Here is an 18,630-nt window from a genome sequence, read left to right as displayed (position 1 = left end):
CTAACATTGGACAGTGGTTGCTGCATGTGGTTTATCTGCTCCTACAGATATAGTGGCAGATGTACTCAACAGGGGCAGATTTAGACACTGAGGCAAGAACTTGCTGTCTCAAAGCCAGGTAAGCAAGGCGCTGGACTTTGGGAAGGAGGCATGAGGCTCTGACAGGGTCCTATTGTCCTCCCCTCCCAAAACCTCATTAGCACTTTCCCAGCTTTGAGAAGGAAGTAGGAGGGTGCTAGGATCCTGCCAGAGCCCTTATTCATCCTTCCCAAAGCCGGTTACCTTTTTACCCACCTTTGGGAAGGTAGCGTGAGGGCTGAGTGAGGCACCAAATTTTGGCCTTGAACAGGGTGCATAATACCTAAGTCCACCCTTGTAGTCAACATGGCAGTTTCATTTTGAAAATGTTCAGTTCCCCTAACTAGTGTGCACTGAATACAGTTTAGAAATCACTGCTTTAAAAATTCCTTTAAAAATGTGGCATGGCCCCTGGCAGACATTTCTATTCTACACAAGTCTGAAAGGGAACAATGGTGTGGACTTTTCCATGGCACCGGAGCTGGAAACCATACATTTGTGTTAGCGGAACTTTTTCATTACTGAGGTTCCATTGAGACATTGTTACTCATAGTGTGTGAACGTTATGCCCATTTTACAGTCATAAAACAGATGTCATCTACCGCATATGGTAATGGGACCTGTCACATAATAGATGCCTCTCTACAGGATCCTCTTATATTTGTTATGTTAATCAAGTAACTGCATACCAGCTAAAACTACGGTGGAGCCCTGAGAGGGCTGGAAGAGAATTATTTCCTAGTAAGAAAACTGTTTGCCTTCTTCAAGCATGGAGAGAGTTTTAATTAAAGTCAAAGGAGATATGTGCATAATAATAAAAAAGTTGTCCTTTATAATGCACAGCTCAGTTCTGATGCTATAAGAAGTAATTTCCTGTTCCTCCTCTAGCCTTCCTACCAAAACCAGGATTGAAATCAACCCCAGGTTCACTTTTCATTACAGAATTTGCACAGAAGCAGACCTACAGTATAGTCCTTCTAGAATAGTGTCACCTGCATAGTAGTAAACAATATCCCCACACTTCAGCCACCTACGATTTACAGTTTTCCTTCTATAAACAAAAAGGGCTGAGGCAAAAAATAGTTAATGAACTGTTGATTTTTGCAATTGGGGTGCTTTGGGGGGGGTATCATTTAAAGTTAATACACTGGAGTAAAAATGTCCCATGTATTTTTTTCAAGCAAAAAAAAGTGGGGGCCTATGGAAACAGATAAATGCTTTTTCTCTGACAAAACATGCATGAATTTCTTATGGAACGTTTCACCACCCTGAGACACATTGGAACTCAGCTTAGGGTAGCAAAATATCATATTAAATTGTCTGTGCCAGTTCTTCATTTCTGTCTATGAAAGCTAGTACGTATAGCAGAGAAACATTGAACCTGCAATCCATTGGTGTTTGTTGATGTTTTACCACAAACAACACACTCCGAATTCACACCCAAAATTCTACGGGCTGGTTCACATATGAATTTCCATCACTCGGTTACCACAACAGGGTGTGCAAATGACCCAGAACTATCCTGAGACATCCCAAAAGTGAATTATTACATCATCTCATGCTTTTCAGTGGAGTCCATTCATAGACTCATCTTCCAGCCATCATTATTACAATATTGCCAAGAGGAAGAAGGATTCCCTATTCACTTTGGTAAGTGAAGATATAATTTTTCTCGTCTGGCCAACTTTTGTATCCTGATATATAGCAGAAGGAATAAAAGTGATTTTTTTTGAGAGAGGGGTCTGATAATACTGTGTGATTAATGGTTAGACACCTTCTCACAATGGACAGCACACTTTCTTTTCCCAAATCAAAATGCTTCCAGATGATAAAACTTTAATGGAGTTCATGGTTTTTGTTCTCTCTCTTCTGAAGATTGTTTCAGATATTGCCCCGGTCATTTTTCCAGGAAAAAATATATATTAATGGTGTATTAAATATTTTAAGCATGGTAAAATGAGCGTGTTAACTGGTCTGCAACTATTCCACCTCTGCTGAACCATTCATTAAAGTTTCGTTTCTTCATTTCTTCAAGCATGAACAGATTTTTAACTGAAGCACCCATGTGCATCCTTGTAATAGCATTTGTTCCTGTAGAGTAGTGGTGTCCAAACTTTTTTAAGAGGGCCAGATTTGATGAAGTGAAGGGCTGTGAGGGCCGACCAAAGGGCCAACCAAGGTTGTTGAGCTTTCTTTTTTAAGGATTGAAGTTGTTGGGGTGTTTTTTAGGATTTTACCCCAGGAAATAAACTGCTACAGGGGCTGGATTAAACTGACTGGCGGGCCGGATTAGGACCCCTAAACAGACTTGCCTCCTGTAGAGGGAAGAAAGATCTGGGGTGCTTCCAGACTGGTGTCTGTGGAATTGCAAGTGATTCTTCATGTGTCAGGAGATATAGCAGTTTTTGGAGTCTGTACATCCAGCCAAGTTCTATCCAACTCTAGTAGGCATACCATAGTCATGTGGACAGGAGACAGACAATCGGGTATCGGGTGGTATATAAATTCTAACAACAACAACACACCCAAACTTATTATTTTGGAGCACACATTCTTTTTTAAATCAAAGTTTATATGTGTGCTAAACATTTTCTTATTTAAGTGCTATTGCAGGATTTCATTTTCCTTTTTCAAAAGGCAAAAAAAGCATTTTTTGTCACAAATTAAAAGTTTTTTAAAAAATAAACACTGCTAATAAGGTAATAGTGAAGATGTGTGCATACATGGCAATATGCTCATATGCTCAAAATGTCACTGCACGCATCAAAACCATGACTCCTTAAAAAGATGGAAATGTGTACACTTGCAGACCCTCTTTCCAAAACATCACCTTTTGTAAGCTCTCAAAATAGACAGAGGAAGCACGGGAAAACACAGGAGAACAACAGTTTGATGATCACACCAAGTAGATTCCTATAAAAAGTGAACAAATAAGCAGTGGTAGCTCTGGAGTACCCAGAACACCTAGCATGATGGCTCCTTGTATGTGGAACTTCCCCCCTACTAAGGTGTATCTGATCTCATCTCTTCATAATTTTAGGTGACTAGCTGCATCCTTCTTGGCATTTGAAGGAGAGACCTGACTGCTGCTGCTATTAATCCCCGCCCTTTTTTTGGAGGGGGAGTTTGTGATTTGTTTTAAGAGTTGCATTGTTTTACAAATTTTTAAGAACCTGTTTGCTTGTTGCAAACCATCCGGCAGTGAATAGATTATGTTTAAAAATTGGCACTTTGTACCAGCATCTTCTCAAAGGGCAAATCCACCGTTTCGTAAAGTAACCAGACCTGACCTCAATCATTTGTACTCTGGTCAACTCCCGCTAAAGGGGGAGAGGGGGGCAGGGAGTGGAAATCGTAGAGAACAACAACAAAAAAAAATTAAAAATCCCACCAAATTTTATTTTTAATTTTTTTACAAATTCTGCTATAGTTTTCTTTGTCTGAATCATGTATAGAAGAAGCCAAACAAACAAGAAGCCAAATGCCCAGTGTCTTCACATGGACATTTGAAACTGGGATTTAGTTTAATGGGTTTAGGTTGTGTTTTGTATTGTTTTTATATTGTATTGTATTGTCTTTTTTTCTTTTGTTTTTTCTCTTCTGTCTTCTTTCCTTTTAAAAGTAATAAATATTATTTTTTTTAAAAAAAGAAACTGGGGGTTGCAAAATACCAGCAAGGCTAATGACCCCCAGAGAGGAGGGGTAACTCCCTTGAATCAGAAGCTATACTAATGTTAGCGGAGGTGGCATTTGACCCATCCACTTTAGCAGCCAAGGAAGCTGTCGTGAGGTTTTCTGCTGAACCTCCTACAGCTTATGTATACGGATCACTATGTATGAAACGTTTCCACCCATTGCGCTTGTGGAAAGTGCTGTTTGATTCTAGCACACAGGCTGAGCAGCTGTTTTTGAGGGCAGGTGGGTCATCCAAGGTCAAGAGGCTTTTGCACTTTAGGGGGCAGAGGTGTATTATAACTGCTCATTAAATCTGGAGTACAGTCTTAACAAAGCCACTCATATGGGGGGGAAACGCTGCTATTTGCTCCCTTACAAAAGAAAAAAAAAGTTGCAGAGCACCTCATTTCATGAAGCACAGGAAGACTAATTGTGAATCTGTCAAAATAAAAAGAGTTGTGCACAAGGGAACAGATAAAGAAACTGTTGTTCTGCGTGTGTCTTCCACCAGCCAGACTCCAGTTTTTTATTTGTAGGAAACAGGAGAAAAACGGCTTCCATCTTCTACTAGGGTTGTTAGGTTGCAACCTTGGACCTAACTTAATTGGGAGATAAGGCACTTGCGGCTTCTCCTGCATGTGTTCCTGCTCCCCGGTTTTTTTCATCCACATCTCATCTCTGCAAGCTATAGCAAACAGGGCTCTGGTTATGTCAAACCACAGGCAGGGTGGAGGAAGAGGGGGTGGGAGAGAATCACATCAAAGGGGAAAGGAGCAGAAGAAATGCCTGCTTCATCTTCTGGTTGAGTGGCAGATTAAAAAGTTTCAAGGGAAGTCTCCAGGACCCAAATCCAACCTGGTGGCTCTTCCATATCCCACATTATCCTTGCGGCCACTTCCTCACATCCCTGCGCCAACATCCCTGCCTTCTGCCTACAAAGTCCACAGCTTTGCTGCAGTAATGAAGAGCTCAAATCCAAATCTTTCAAAAGAAGCTATAGAAAACACACTGAATACAGCCACCCAGAGTGGCTGGGAAAACACAGCCAGATGGGTGGGGTATAAATAATAAAATTATTATTATTATTATTATTATTATTATTATTATTATTATTATTATTTGAAATGCATTCCTATGGAGCCAACTAGAAAATGCACACAAGTACATTTTTTCACACACTTCAGATTCAGTAGGAATTGAATAGAATATTGGGGGGGGGGAGGTAAGCCTCACCCCACATAATTGATCACAAGACATGAAGCACAAACAGTGTCGACTTTGGGGGCCCCACCCCCTCAAATATCTTTTTGAAGGAGGTGAAGGGATCTTGGTCCCTAGGAATTGGTTCCTATAATAAGAGCTATTTAGGATCTTGCAAATCTGGAATTTGTAGGTTGGGGTTCATGCTACCAATGACACCAATATTTCTCTCCCCCCCCCACACACACACGTGTAGAAAAACAACTCAGTGTAGGTGGTCTTGCTCAGAAATTGACCAAAAGGAAAATATTTAAGTGCTCTCTTCCCCAGTGCCAGTTCTCCTATCAAATCTGCACTTCTGCCATGTGCCATCAGTCCCTAACATGTGTTGATTTTCAATTTTGGATATATCCTGTGCATGAAACTAGATGTGATGTTTGTTGTAGGTCTCCCATTTCCTGGAACATTTAGTCAATACGTCCTATTAGGTAGAGTGAGGCAGCTGCCTCAAGCAGCAAATGAAGAATGGTAGCGAGAGGTTGAAGAACATGCCACATGATCTGTCTGTGTCCACCTAAGCTAGTCCGCTACCCTTGAGTGACTGGATTACACTGCCCAGTCCAGTAATGATTAAAGCCTCAGCTGCCAGTCCAGTCAGCTTCTATATGTGGAATGGAGAAGGGTAGACGTTTGTCCTTCAACTACAGCAGCAAAATGTATTGCGTGGACAGGCGGAGTCCCCAGATCCCCCCCCCCCCCGTCATGTGGAATAACGACTCAAGACAACGTGCTATGGGATTAAATTGGCCACAACTTTATTAAATTTCAAATGTGGGTAGACCTTGGCTCAGGCATTGGGCGTTCTCCCTCCCCAGTCCCCAGCCGGGGACAGAGGGAGCATCAGGGTTATCCAGTGGGGGGGGGATTGGCCGGCTCTGGAGAACATATGTTCAAGCAGAGATAGCCGCCCCCGTTACACCGCCGCCGCAGGGGAAAGCAATGATGACCTTTCGGTGTATGGTCAAAGCCTCTCTTCAGAAACCCCTTTAATGGGGAACCCTGGTATCGCCACCGCAAAGAGGAAGATGGACTAAAGGATTCCGCCCAAGGCCTGATACCGCCAAAGTTGTGACATTTTGCTACGGGAAAGGCGAAACCTGCCAATGCAGGGAAATTCCTTTCTGGCCCTTTAAAAGCGACCTTAACGTAGCAGTGCCCGCATACCTGTGAAGAAAAGTTAACCTGCAAAACCTGTGAAGAAAAGTTAACCTGCAAAATAAGACATTAACTGAGGGTGGGTAGGGTGGGAGAAGCTCTGGAGCCAAGTGAGGATCCCCAGGTAAGATCCTCCCTCTATTGTGTGGGCAGGTAATCCCTCCCCTACCTGGCCTGGTCTCCTTGGCAACGCTTCCCCCAGGTGGGATTGGACAACTGACTGAGGTAGGCGGAGACCTCCAGGTATCCCACCTGAGGGAAGGCAAAGCCAAGCCTATGCTGTTGGAGCCGCTCCAGATCTAGGGGCTGCGCGCGTCCACGCAAAGGGCGCCCCCCATTTTAGGTGGGGAGCAGTCTTTGGGTCACCTCTGGTCACCATCACTGGGTAGCTGCTACTGGCAGGGGAAAAAGCTTTGGGAAGTGTCACAGGTAAATCTGGGGGGAAACAAGGTGGAGAATATTACACAGGGCTGCTCTTTTCAGCTACCACAGATTCTAAGGGCCTACTCCATTTGTACATATCATCTCAAAGAGAGCCTTCACCATGAGTGAAAATACCATGATATTCCCGGGGAGTCTTGCCATCCCAGGAAGATCAACGGCAGAATGCAAACATATAAGTTAAGGGAGTCAACAAACCTTTAATTCCTCCTGGATTTTCTCCTCCATCATTTTGGCTGCTTTGCGATCTTCTGTCTCTATCTTCCACTTCTCTGCCACTATCCGAGCCTTCTCCTTCGCCATAGCATCTCGAAACTTCTTTGTGATTTCCGCTTCTTTTTGCTTCCTTTAAAAAAAGGGAGTAGGTAGGAAAGTAAAAAAAAAAAAAAAGGAAAAACAGCAAAGAGGATTGTGACTCCTGAAAAGCTCACATGTTTATTTTGAGGTATGCCGGGGATTAGGAAACACATAAGACTTGGTGGGCCAGATCTTTACTTCCCCACCCACCAGTCAAAGTTGGCCTCCAGTATGGACAGAGATAAAGACCAAGCAAGATTGAATTACACACTCATGAACTGATGTGCAGGGAATTTAGTCCTGCTTTCCAGCTGCAGGATCCAGCCACATCTCTGCCTGCCCCACATATGACATCTGCTATGGGCCCAATGGGAAGACCTAGTGGCCCAAATTTAGCCTGCAGAGTAGAGACATGGGGCTACCTTTGAAGGTGACCCAGAAACTACAACTAATCCAGAATGCGGCAGCTAGACTGGTGACTGGGGGCGGCCGCCGAGACCACATAACACTGGTCTTGAAAGACCTACATTGGCTCCCAGTACGTTTCCGAGCACAATTCAAAGTGCTGGTGTTGACCTTTAAAGCCCTAAATGGCCTCGGCCCAGTATACCTGAAGGAGCATCTCCACCCCCATCGTTCTGCCTGGACACTGAGGTCCAGTGCCGAGGGCCTTCTGGCGGTTCCCTCACTGCGAAAAGCAAAGCTACAGGGAACCAGACAGAGGGCCTTCTCGGTAGTGGTGCCCGCCCTGTGGAACGCCCTCCCATCAGATGTCAAAGAGATAAACAACTACCTGACATTCAGAAGACATCTTAAGGCAGTCCTGTTCAGGGAAGTTTTTTATGTGTGTCATCTTAGTGTATTTTTTGTCTTTGTGGAAGCTGCCCAGAGTGGCTGGGGAAACCCAGCCAGTTGGGCAGGGTACAAATAATAAATTATTATTATTATTATTAATTCCTTCCTCCCCCCTCTCTCTCTATATATACCTGCCAACCAAGGATAACATTTCACTCCCAATAGGTTGTCTGAAGTGTCATGAGAGTAGGGGCAGGATCTCAGACTGTAATTCACAGCAAGATCTCACTGAGAATGGTAATTATTGGTATTCTTTCAAGTAACCACCCTTACTGTCTGAGAGACAAAACCTCAGAACTGAAGACTAAAGCTCCATGGATTCAGATGATTCCCAACAACAATGGAAACACAGAGTGTGTTTACAACCTCTTCATCCATATAGAGGTCTTTGTGGGTATCAAAGATCATGGAAAAACCTGGAAAGGATTCCTGATTAAAGCAAGAGACATAATATTCTTAAGTTTTAAAAAAAACTTAAATACAAATTGATTAGGTTTTATGGCTTTGTTTGTTGGTTCGGTTTGGTTAGCTGACCTAACCGAAGTGGGTTATTTATAACAAAAGCAAAGATGGATATACTTGATATTTTAGATTAAAAATTGAAAACGGTTTTGAAATGAAAGCATTGTCCTATACTTTGAGGAGACAGTGTTCTAGAAATGCGAGCCTCCTTATCCAACATCACCGACATGAGTAACTTTGGTTTTGCAAAATGCTCACCATAATTCTTCTGCTTCCTTCTGAGCTTGTTGTCTGGCTCTTTCTGCAATAAGTTCTTCTGTAAGCTGCTCATAAGGCTTGTCTCCAGGAGCTTCTCCCATAATCCAAACCCAGACCTCGCCATCAGTCCCACAGAGCCACTGCACTCGTTTGTCATTACCTGCAACAGCCATCAAAATACACAATGAAAGGGCTTTGTGACAAGGGAATGATGTTCTCAAGAGTCAATAACACACAGTCGGCACAAGGATCAAAATACAAATCATGGACCTAAGCACATGAGCTGTTTCACAGAAGTGAAGCCAACCTTAATATGTTACACCAACCCTGTGCTTATTTGTGGCAACACTCTGAGTGAACATCAGGACCAGCAACTAACCTCCTGGGAGCTAAGCTGCAGGCTTCAATTTCTGAGCCATCACTTCTCTTTTGGTAAAAAAAAAAGAAAAGAAAGAAAGCGGCAGACTCCAATCAGCTTCACCAGTTTGTTTTACTCACTTCCTTGCCTTTCCCTGCTCCCATATAAACTTCCTTTTCCTCCTATTGCACTTGGTTTTGTGCAACAAAGCAGTTTACCGCTGACTTCATAATGCTGGCTGTTGATCACTCAAGATGACATCACAATACATCACCGGAGGTCAAAAATACAATCTTTTGAAGTGTGAAATCTTTCTGTAAATGCAGAACTGTGTGAAGGAGGCTACCCATAACCTTTTCCCGAGTCTGTTACAACAAGATGTATGCCCAGGCTACTCAGGAAGAACAAGACACACCAAACCTATCAAACAGAATTGTGTTAGAAGTTAAAGTTATGTTTTGAGTTCCTGAGCAGGAATCATGTGATATGAATATATAATATAAACCTCAAATGATCCCAGAAGTTCCCACAGCTCTGGTCATTAACATTATGGAGTCAATCTTGTCGGAAAAACATACTTAGGTCTCTTAAATGGAAACTGCTTCCTTGTCGAGATATGTGCAGAAATTAATTGATTTTATTTTATTTAGAGAGCGTGAGACAATGGCACTGCACATGTGTAATGGCACACTTTCCTAAATAAGTGCGACACAAGTTCTATTTTGATGGAAACAGCAAGATTAAAAGTTGCGGCCCTATGAAGTGAAAATGTCACCAGCAGCCACTGAATGGTCAGAACTGAATGAAAAAAAGAAAAATTATGGGGAAATTAAACAGAAATCTCATAAAAAGCAGGGTGGCTGGTGGGCCTGGGGTAGTTGATAGCAGCTCCTACTTTGAAGAAACAGAACAGCTACCAAATCAAAAAGTTAATATAATTGTATAAATAAAACATGAAGGGATGATTCCATACATATACAAAAAGGCAGTGAAGAGAAAGTTGTTCAATTTAAATCAAGCCAGAGAAAAATGATAAAAGTCCCAAAGCAGATTGACTGAAAATAATGTTTAGGTGTGGGGGAAGAAATGTGTGTGAGAGGGAGGGGAATCATGGGGAAATATTGTCTAATAACTGTTTGAAACCGTATCAATAACTAGGGGCGTGCAATGCCCACAAAAATTGATTTGTGTTTGTATTTGTAGATCAGGGTGCTTGAGACAGTTTGAGAGCTGTTTGGTGCCTTCCTGTTTGGGACCAAATTAGATCTGTTTAAAACAAAACTCTCCCCGGCCACATTCACTTATACTGGGGAATCAAAACAATGACTAAAACTCCCCACACACAGACTTTTTCACAGAAGTGAATAAAATCGCAGGCATACAAGCCCCTCCAGAGTGGATTAAGCCTGCCAAATCCAGGTAAGATCCTCCCTCCATTGTGTGGGCAGGTAATCCCTCCCCCTACCTGGCCTGGTCTCCTTGGCAACACTTCCCCCAGGTGGGATTGGACAACTGACTGAGATAGGCGGAGACCTCCAGGTATCCCACCTGAGGGAAGGCAAAGCCAAGCCTATGCTGTTGGAGCCGCTCCAGATCTAGGGGCTGCGCGCGTCCCCGCAAAGGGCACCCCCCCCCCCATTTTAAGCGGGGAGCGGTCATTCCAGGAGTTTTGTGCAAGAAACCTTTGAAGTTTGATCTTTAATTGTTATTATTTTTGATACCTGTATCTTGTTTTCTGCCAGAAATGGAGGCATGAGCAGCCCTGTTGAAAGGATGAAGCCTGTCAAATTTCAGAATTATGAGTGCAGTGATTCTTCTTCGAGAACATACTTTTTAGGGGGTGGTTACAATAGAAATCATAGGGTGACCAGGATACTGAAGTAATTAGTATAGATCCCAAAGAAATTCTGAAGTGGGGAAAATATTACCCACCTACCTGGCACCCAGAAAAGACCTTGTTACCACAAAGTTTGTTGGTACAGTGGACTTCTGCTCTCCCCCTGGGATTTTGGGGGATATAGCCACTTCTCCCAGGGAGAGAGACATGAAAGGGTGATGGTAGGAAAAAACAGAATAGATCAGTATGAAAAACAAACACTTTTAAATATTTTGCTCAACATCTCTCCCACAAATTACCGTGGTTCGAGTGCCATGGGATAATTAACTGTGATTAAAGCCTAGACAAAAGATTCCCTGCATCTTTCCACCACTTAAGTTCAGGATGTTTTGCTATCAGCTTCATTTTGCTTTCACTGTATTTCATTTTATTTTAACGCAGCGATAGCTTTGAAAATGCTGTGGGGGGCACCTAACTTCACAGAGTAACTTAGGGCTTTAGGGAGCCCCTTATCTGACTCAAAAAATCTTGTTAAACAGTGCACTCCAACTCAGGCATGTGGAAACCTCGTCCATATCACTCCTATCTGCCTCATAATTCAGGAAGTAAATGAAGTTCATGCACACCCCTACCAGGAACCAAGTAGAGGGGTTCATACAGTAAAGTGTCAAGAAGCAGAAGCAGTATAAATATAACATCAAAAAAATGGGAGAAATTCACAAGTCAGCAAAGTATAAACAAAGTTGTTTATGTATCTCCCTAAAGGCAGGAACAATAGGGCAAAGACAGTGACAACAGTGCACTTTTTTGTGGAAACCAATTTTTAAAACTCCACATGGACATGGCGTATAATGTTTTCATATACAGGAAACAGTATGTCATAACAACAAACCTGTATCCCGAAGAATAGCTTGTGAGCGGTTTTAGATATGTTAGAACCAAGTGATTTAAGAATGCAATGAGCAGAAAATCAAAAACTGTTTTAACCTTGTTAATCAAAGGAATGAATTCAGATGTATTTATTTGTGTGAGAATGTTGCATTTAGACCTAGAATAATTAAAGTAATCCCAGGAATATTCCATCAGCCATGAAGAGAGGAGGCATAACAACACTCCTCAAACTGGAAAAGGTTTTTGAAGCGTATGCTTGTACACAGGCAATAGGGAAGCATTATTGTACATACCCTACAACTAAGGCTTTTTTTCAGCCAGAACTTGCCGGAACTCGGTTCTAGCACATCTCAGGTGGGCGCCATTGCCATTAAAAGAGAACAAGGGGGGTTCTATGGTGCGTTCTGGTGCCTCTTTTTCTAGGAAAAAATAGCACTGCCTACAATCTAACACATTTTCACCCACATAAATGTTGGCTTTTCATGAAACAAAATTTTGAAGAAGTACAAGGCATATGATTGTGCAAATCTAGCACATTTGGAAGACAGTGTCCAACATTATGATGAATCAACAACATACATTTATGCTAGATATATACTGTATTGGGCCTAATGAAGTTATGTGGTACTTTTTAAAAATAGAAACATTTATAACCCACCCTTTGGTCCCAGTTGGTATAGATTCCAATAATTTAAAATCAGAATAAAAAATTTTGATGGAGCAGATTGAGGTACTTTCATATATCCCTGCATCATGCACACCAATAAAAGACAAAAGGAATCTGAAATATGGGACACTTACATTTAAAGTAAGGTGAACTTTAATGCTTGGTTATGTTCTCTAGGATCCTGAATTCAGCCACACAGTCGAGGCGATGGTAGGTAAGCAGTATATAAATTGTTTAAAATAATAAATAAAACAGACTGTCGTGAGCTGCACTTGTTTTATGAACAAATGCTGAGGTAAAATTATCCTGATGTACCTCTGGGAAATGGCTGTTTTGCATCGGCACACATCAACAGCAAGGCTCCTATCAAATAAGAGTTTGTGGACGTTTTATTCTCATTATTCACTACTGTGATGTGAATGATGGATGGTGGGAGGCAACACTTCAATTCGCAGTTCATTCTCTTGTGTTAATGGACACTATGTAAAACATTGCTTATGGCTAAGCAAGGTCTTTAGTCTCTCCTTCTCCCCATTACTATAGCAGATGAGTGTACAGCAACTACAGTGGTACCTTGGGTTAAGAACTTAATTCGTTCTGGAGGTCCGTTCTTAACCTGAAACTGTTCTTATCCTGAGGTACCACTTTAGCTAATGGGGCCTCCCGCTACCGCTGGGCAATTTTTGTTCTCATCCTGAAGCAAAGTTCTTAACCTGAAGTACTATTTCTGGGTTAGAGGAGTCTGTAACCTGAAGCGTCTGTAACCCGAAGTATCACTGTATCAACAAACCAGTGGTTTTCAACCAGTGTGCCGTGGCACCCTGGGGTGCCTTGAATGATTGTCTGGGGCACTGCAGGCAACACTGGCCTCTGTCCCTCTTTCCTTCCCTCCATCCTCTGATACCCTCAGAGCCAGGGGGTCCTTTCTAACCCCCTGTGGAGCAGTGTGTGAAGGCACCTCTCTTTGGGGCAGGGGAGCAGGTCAGAGACCAGGGGTGCCAGCAGTGGTTGCCCAGAGGACTCCCAAGAAGAGGGGAGAGGAGGCTGAGGGAACACCCCACAAGGGAGGATATTTGAAAAGTGGTAAGGGACTGCCATGTCAGCAGGCAAAGGATGTCATAACTGGGCTCCTGAACCCCACAGGGGTGCCACAGAAAGGATGTACTTGGGCAAGGGAGCCGTGGACCCAAAAAGGTTGAAAACCTCTGACGTGCCATAAGCCCTTAATTTTGATGGCTTCCTACATGAGAAATAAGTTTAGACGGGCAGAGTTGGATGTTTCTCAGCCACATGCAAGGCGGACCTACATTTGGGGGGCCTTGAAGCTTGAACTGTCATGGTGGCCCCTTCGCAACCAGCAACAAAGTCTGGGTAACCACTGTTATCTTCTTCAATGGGCCTGTTGAAGACAGATCACCACACCTATACAACATTTGTGCTACTGACTCTCAAACTTTGGGACAGCTTTCTGTAAATCCAGGACTGTCCCTGGAAAATATGGGCATGTGCAGGGTCTGAGCTTTCTTAGTTTCATAGCAGATCTGCCCTTGCCCACTTGTATGCATGTGACTGCTGGCCTTCTGCAGAGCACTCTTCTGTACAGAGCATGCACATCGGGACTTAAATAGAGGTCTTTCTAACTGAGAATGTAGCACTGCAGCAAACACAAACTCAAGAGCTGGAACAGTTTTCTTCCTTTGCCTTAGATCCAAGAACGGGCATCACTTTTATAAGCAGGAACATTTCTTTTCCACCCAGAGTGTCACTGTTCCCTGAATAATGAAATTCAGGCTAGGAATCTCTCTAAAAACAAGTTAAGATAAATCTCAATAAATAGGTCATCTGGAGGCAGCCTGGTACCCTCCGATTGACTGGAAAATATCCTATTTCCCCTGATATGTGGAGCAGTGGGGGGCAGGACAGATAGGTAACAAGTCCATCTGAGGCTATTTTGGAGAGTTCACTCATATCTGGCCTTTTGGCTTCACCTGTGCTAAGCAAACCAGCATCCCTAAGAATTGTTCGGATTACATCCCCAACGCATATCATTCTAGGCTGCATCCGTCTGGTAAGTACACAGCACATTCTCTTTTTGCAGTGCCAGTGACTACAATGGCAGCCTTCCAGGAGGCAGGAGGCTGTGACTAATATAACATTGAAAATGTATACTCACTATTGCTCGTAAACACAAGCAGCGCTAGCACTAGAACCATAATATTTGCTTGTCCTTTTCTAGTGCCTTCTATGACAGATAAATAGAAACCACTTCTGGCTGAACTTCACAGCAATGAACTCAGGAAACAAGGCCTTAGAGAGCAATACGGAGCTTAGGACTCTGGCCTATAAGAATCATTAGTCTCCAATGAACTGCACTGCCAGTCTAATATATGCCATGGTCTGGAGTGGCTGTTCCCAGCCTCATGCTCGCAAAAGGCCAACAAAACTAAAAGAAAAAAGAAGTTTCAGAACATTAAGAGGGGAGGGGAAGCAGAAGAAGAACCTTCCACAATACACCAGGCAGTAAGAATTTTATGAAGAAGACCCTCTGACCTGCAAAACTATGAACTAAATAAAAAACAATTTCATGGCAATAATGCTTGCCTGCAGCATCATTCATGGGGAGTGCTACCCCCCCAAAAAAAATAACTAAGTTAGCATCCCCATTTATGGGCCCCTGTGATTAATTGAAGGTACTTTTCACACTTTCTCAGAGTTTTCATTATCACCATCTACTCACTTTTATCCATCGGTGACAGAAAAAGAGAGCTTTGGAATGGAAGAGATCTGAGAGTTTCCCTTCTGAGCCACTGACATGTTGCTCTCCTCCTTCCTTTTGTGACGGAAGATCAGCGTACGTGCCAACTTTTTCCATCCCAAATCCAGGACACCCAAACCCCATCAGGTCTGCTTGTCTGATCAGCAATCTGAGGGCTCATCCATAATTGCCCTTGTCCTTGAAAAAAAGCAGGTGTGAGGGCAGTTTTCCCCTTGTCCCACCCTGCTTTCCCCCAGAAAACCCACTCTGTAACTATAAATTGGAGCAAACATCAATCCAGAGAAAACCCAATCAATGTTTTACTCCAGTTCAATGGTAAAGAGTGGGTTTCCTCAATGGAGCAATGGCAAGTCTGGATAAACCTTCAGAGTCCCTTGGCACCTAAGAACCTGGCTCCAAGATTCCCTGTGATAACCTGTAATACAGTTTTGGGGATCCATTGATAATGGCTACCATAATTAAGATGCCGCATACCAATATTATATTCACCCATTTTTAACAAACCTAAGAACATATGTAAGAAAATCTGTCTGCAGCCCCAGCAGAAGTCAGGCAGGTACAGAAAGATCTCCATCTCTCATTTGAGGCCTCAAGTCATTTGCATTCATGCTGCTAATTAAAAGCCATTTAAAATAACTGGGGCTGCAGTTGATGGGATATTGCTAGAATCAGCTCATTGCATGCAGGCTCATTTATCATTGTTTTTAGCAATTATGGCATCCTTGACAATTCCCCATTGTTTGCCATCTCCACAGCCTTTTGAAATTGATTCATTTTTGTGTGGAAAGTCCATTGCAAACCCAATTGGATATCAAATCTCAGAGAAATACCATTAGTTAGACAAGGGTTGCAGCACACTCAGCCGAACGAAATATTCAGGTACTTCAGTCACTCTATTGTGTGGCAGATTAATTGCTAATTAAATTATCATTTTAGTGGATCATTGCCTTGGAACCTTAGTAACATTAAGGTACTTCCAAATCCTGCTTGCTGCTGACTACAATTTCCTGTTTAATCCCTTTGTTTCTATCACATGTTCCTCACAACTAAAGTTCCCTAGATACAGTAAACTAGTATAATAGAAACTGGACTGCACTAAACTTGTCTTCCTAAGGTCCTAGTTTGTTTCATGTGGACGGTTGGTTAATATGGGGAAGAATTCAAAAATATAAGACAAAAACCTGCTGTGGCACAGTCCCGATTTCTACCATTTTGTCTTGTGTGGTGTTCATCCACAGCTATGGCTCTCCCCATATTATTAAGTTTATTATTATTATTAAGTTTATTAAGTTTGCAGATGACACCACCATAATGGGTTTAATAACAGGTGGGAACGAATCAGCGTATAGAGGGGAGGTCCAAAAAATATCTACAGGGAACAACTTGCACCTTAATATCAGCAAGACAAAGGAGATGGTGTTGGACTTTCAGAAAAAGAGAGGAGAACTAGCCCCGCTGTACATCAGGGAGGGCTGTGTGGAGAGAGTCTCTTCCTTTAAATTACTAGGAGTTTATCTCAGTGAAGACCTTACTTGGAAAATAAATACAACCCAGGTGGTTAAGAAAGCCCAACAGACACTCCATCTCCTCAGAGTATTGTGGAAGAAGGATGTCAATCAACATTTGATTATCTCCTTCTACCGGTCAACAATAGAAAGTGTCCTTCCATACTGCATCACGGTGTGGTACGCTGGTTTGACACCATCTGATAGGAAGTGCCTGCAGAGGGTGGTGGTGTCCTGTAAATCCGCTGGATGAAATAGCAGAAGAACGTTGCCTCAGGAGAGTGAGGAAATTTCTCAGGGATGATTCACACCCTGGCCGGCACTTTCTTGATCTCCTGCCCTCAGGCAGAAGATATAGAAGCATGATTAGTCACACCAACAGGGTAAAGAACAGCTTCTATCCATGCTGTTAGGCTGTTGAATGAAAAGATAACAACAGGGCAAGTGACTTTTGGGTTTGGTGGGTGTGCGTCAGTAAACGAGGGGAATTAAGACTAAGAGAGCTGAGTGGGGGGTGCTCATGTAATCTCACTGTATACAAGTTGTACAAGTGACAATAAAGTATTTCAGTTTCAATTTCAATCCTAGACTCTCATTCAGAAGCACAGGATTCTGTTTTGGCTGCCATGGCAACCAAGGTTCTTAACAAGCTGGAGGCCCATTGGGTGGTTGGAAGGACCATCAAGTGGTTGGCTATACCTGGCTACATCCCTTTCCAGCTGGCTTTGACCCAACTTTCTTTGCCTCTCGCTGTCCATTTGGACTCTGTCCACTGCTTCCTCTGCAGCTGAAGCTCAGATTTCCTGCAGCCTTTGCCTCCTCCTCATACTTTTCAGCTGTAGTCCACCTCTGTAGCCATGCTGGAAGAAAAGAGCTGACTTTGTGACATTAGCTGCCATTGAACCAATCTCCTCTGAAATTTAGATTTGACCTGGCAGTGGAGATTTGTGCAGTAGCTGCTGATGTCACAAAGACCCTGAGCTACCCCCTGGTAAAGCAAGAGGAAGCTGTCCTGTCCCAGTGTAGAGTCCCTTGAGAGAAGAAGCAGTTGGGGTCCTCCTAAGAGAAATATAGTAAGTTCCTCAAATAAAGCTTAGTACTTTCCTTTTCCTCCTTAGCTACCAAAAGAATTCAGGAGGGAAGCTTGAGACACGCAATTGCAGAGATGTGGGACACGCATCATCTGTTAAAAATAACACATTTTCATCACTTTCCTTAAGTCAAAGCGTTATTTGGCTATTGTATGTTTATTTGAACTGCTTGTTTATTGAACCCTTAGGTCATGCATCCCCAGAGCTCAGGACAGGTTATTTGAAACAAACAAATCACCTGACCTTACATTTAGAAAGTTGTGTTCTCATCCTTGCTGCTTAAAAGATTTCATACTTATTTGTTTCCTTTCTGCTATATTCTGCTGCAGCTGTTCTGCACATTTCAAATATGCTCCATCAGCATTCAGTGATCCACCATAGACCTAATCATTCTTCTTTGTAGTTTTTGAGACAAGCTTTTGAAGGCTTGTTTTCTCTCCCTCCCTCCCTCCTTCTCTCCCACCACGTATTTTGAAGCCTAGTGCATCCTAATGTACTGAATGGTTTAGCACAGGGGATGGGCAATGAAATTAACTACCACTTACATTTTTTATCAATGCTCACTGTTGATGAATTGTCACACGTTCTGATATGGATTTGTCAGATCTGCAGGATAAATACTATTCAGTTTCATAATCAATGGGCTAATAATGCCCTTATAAAAGCTGCATTGGAGCACATGATAAGAGCATATTTGAGCTCTTCATCGACATTTCTGGGCTTAGATATAGGTAATATTCACGATACCTGCTTAGGCCATTGATAGCCACACTAGCTTTGTCCCATTTTTGCCTTGTTTCCATGTCTCTGTTTTCTCACTGTAGCTTATTTATTATCTTCCCCCATGCTTCCCACATGCACTGGTTCTGTGCATACAGTATTGTTAAGAACTGTATGTGCTGTTCTCCATTTTCAGTTGCCACAAATGCAAAGAGTTGATGGGCAGCTTTGAATTTTAAAAGCTCTCACTCTCCATTAAGCTCAAGCCGAGACACCATAGGCAAAAATGGTCCCTCCTTATCTG

At 42.7% G+C, this 18,630-nt stretch overlaps 1 protein-coding gene across 6 annotated transcripts in view; it reads right to left on the bottom strand.

Moving 5' to 3' along the window:
* SH2D4B (SH2 domain containing 4B) overlaps window positions 1–18,630 on the bottom strand; it is an 80,795-nt gene that overhangs the window by 48,404 nt on the left and 13,761 nt on the right. For 4 of the 6 annotated variants that reach the window (XM_081861253.1, XM_081861256.1, XM_081861252.1 and 1 more), the window contains 2 exons: window positions 8,482–8,641; window positions 6,808–6,955 (listed from right to left, as the gene is read on the bottom strand). In XM_081861253.1, the coding sequence (XP_081717379.1) occupies window positions 6,808–6,955; window positions 8,482–8,641 (308 nt within the window). Of the gene's footprint in view, window positions 1–6,807; window positions 6,956–8,481; window positions 8,642–8,860; window positions 8,998–18,630 lie in introns of those variants that run through there. The other 2 variants (XM_081861255.1, XM_081861254.1) reach the window with 2 other exon arrangements.

The sequence above is a fragment of the Podarcis erhardii genome, assembly GCF_964252035.2.
Source record: "Podarcis erhardii genome assembly, chromosome: 5".
In the NCBI taxonomy this organism is placed as follows: Eukaryota; Metazoa; Chordata; class Lepidosauria; order Squamata; family Lacertidae; genus Podarcis; species Podarcis erhardii.
Note: the sequence above shows the minus strand (reverse complement) of the source record. Positions and strands in the feature narration are given on the sequence as shown.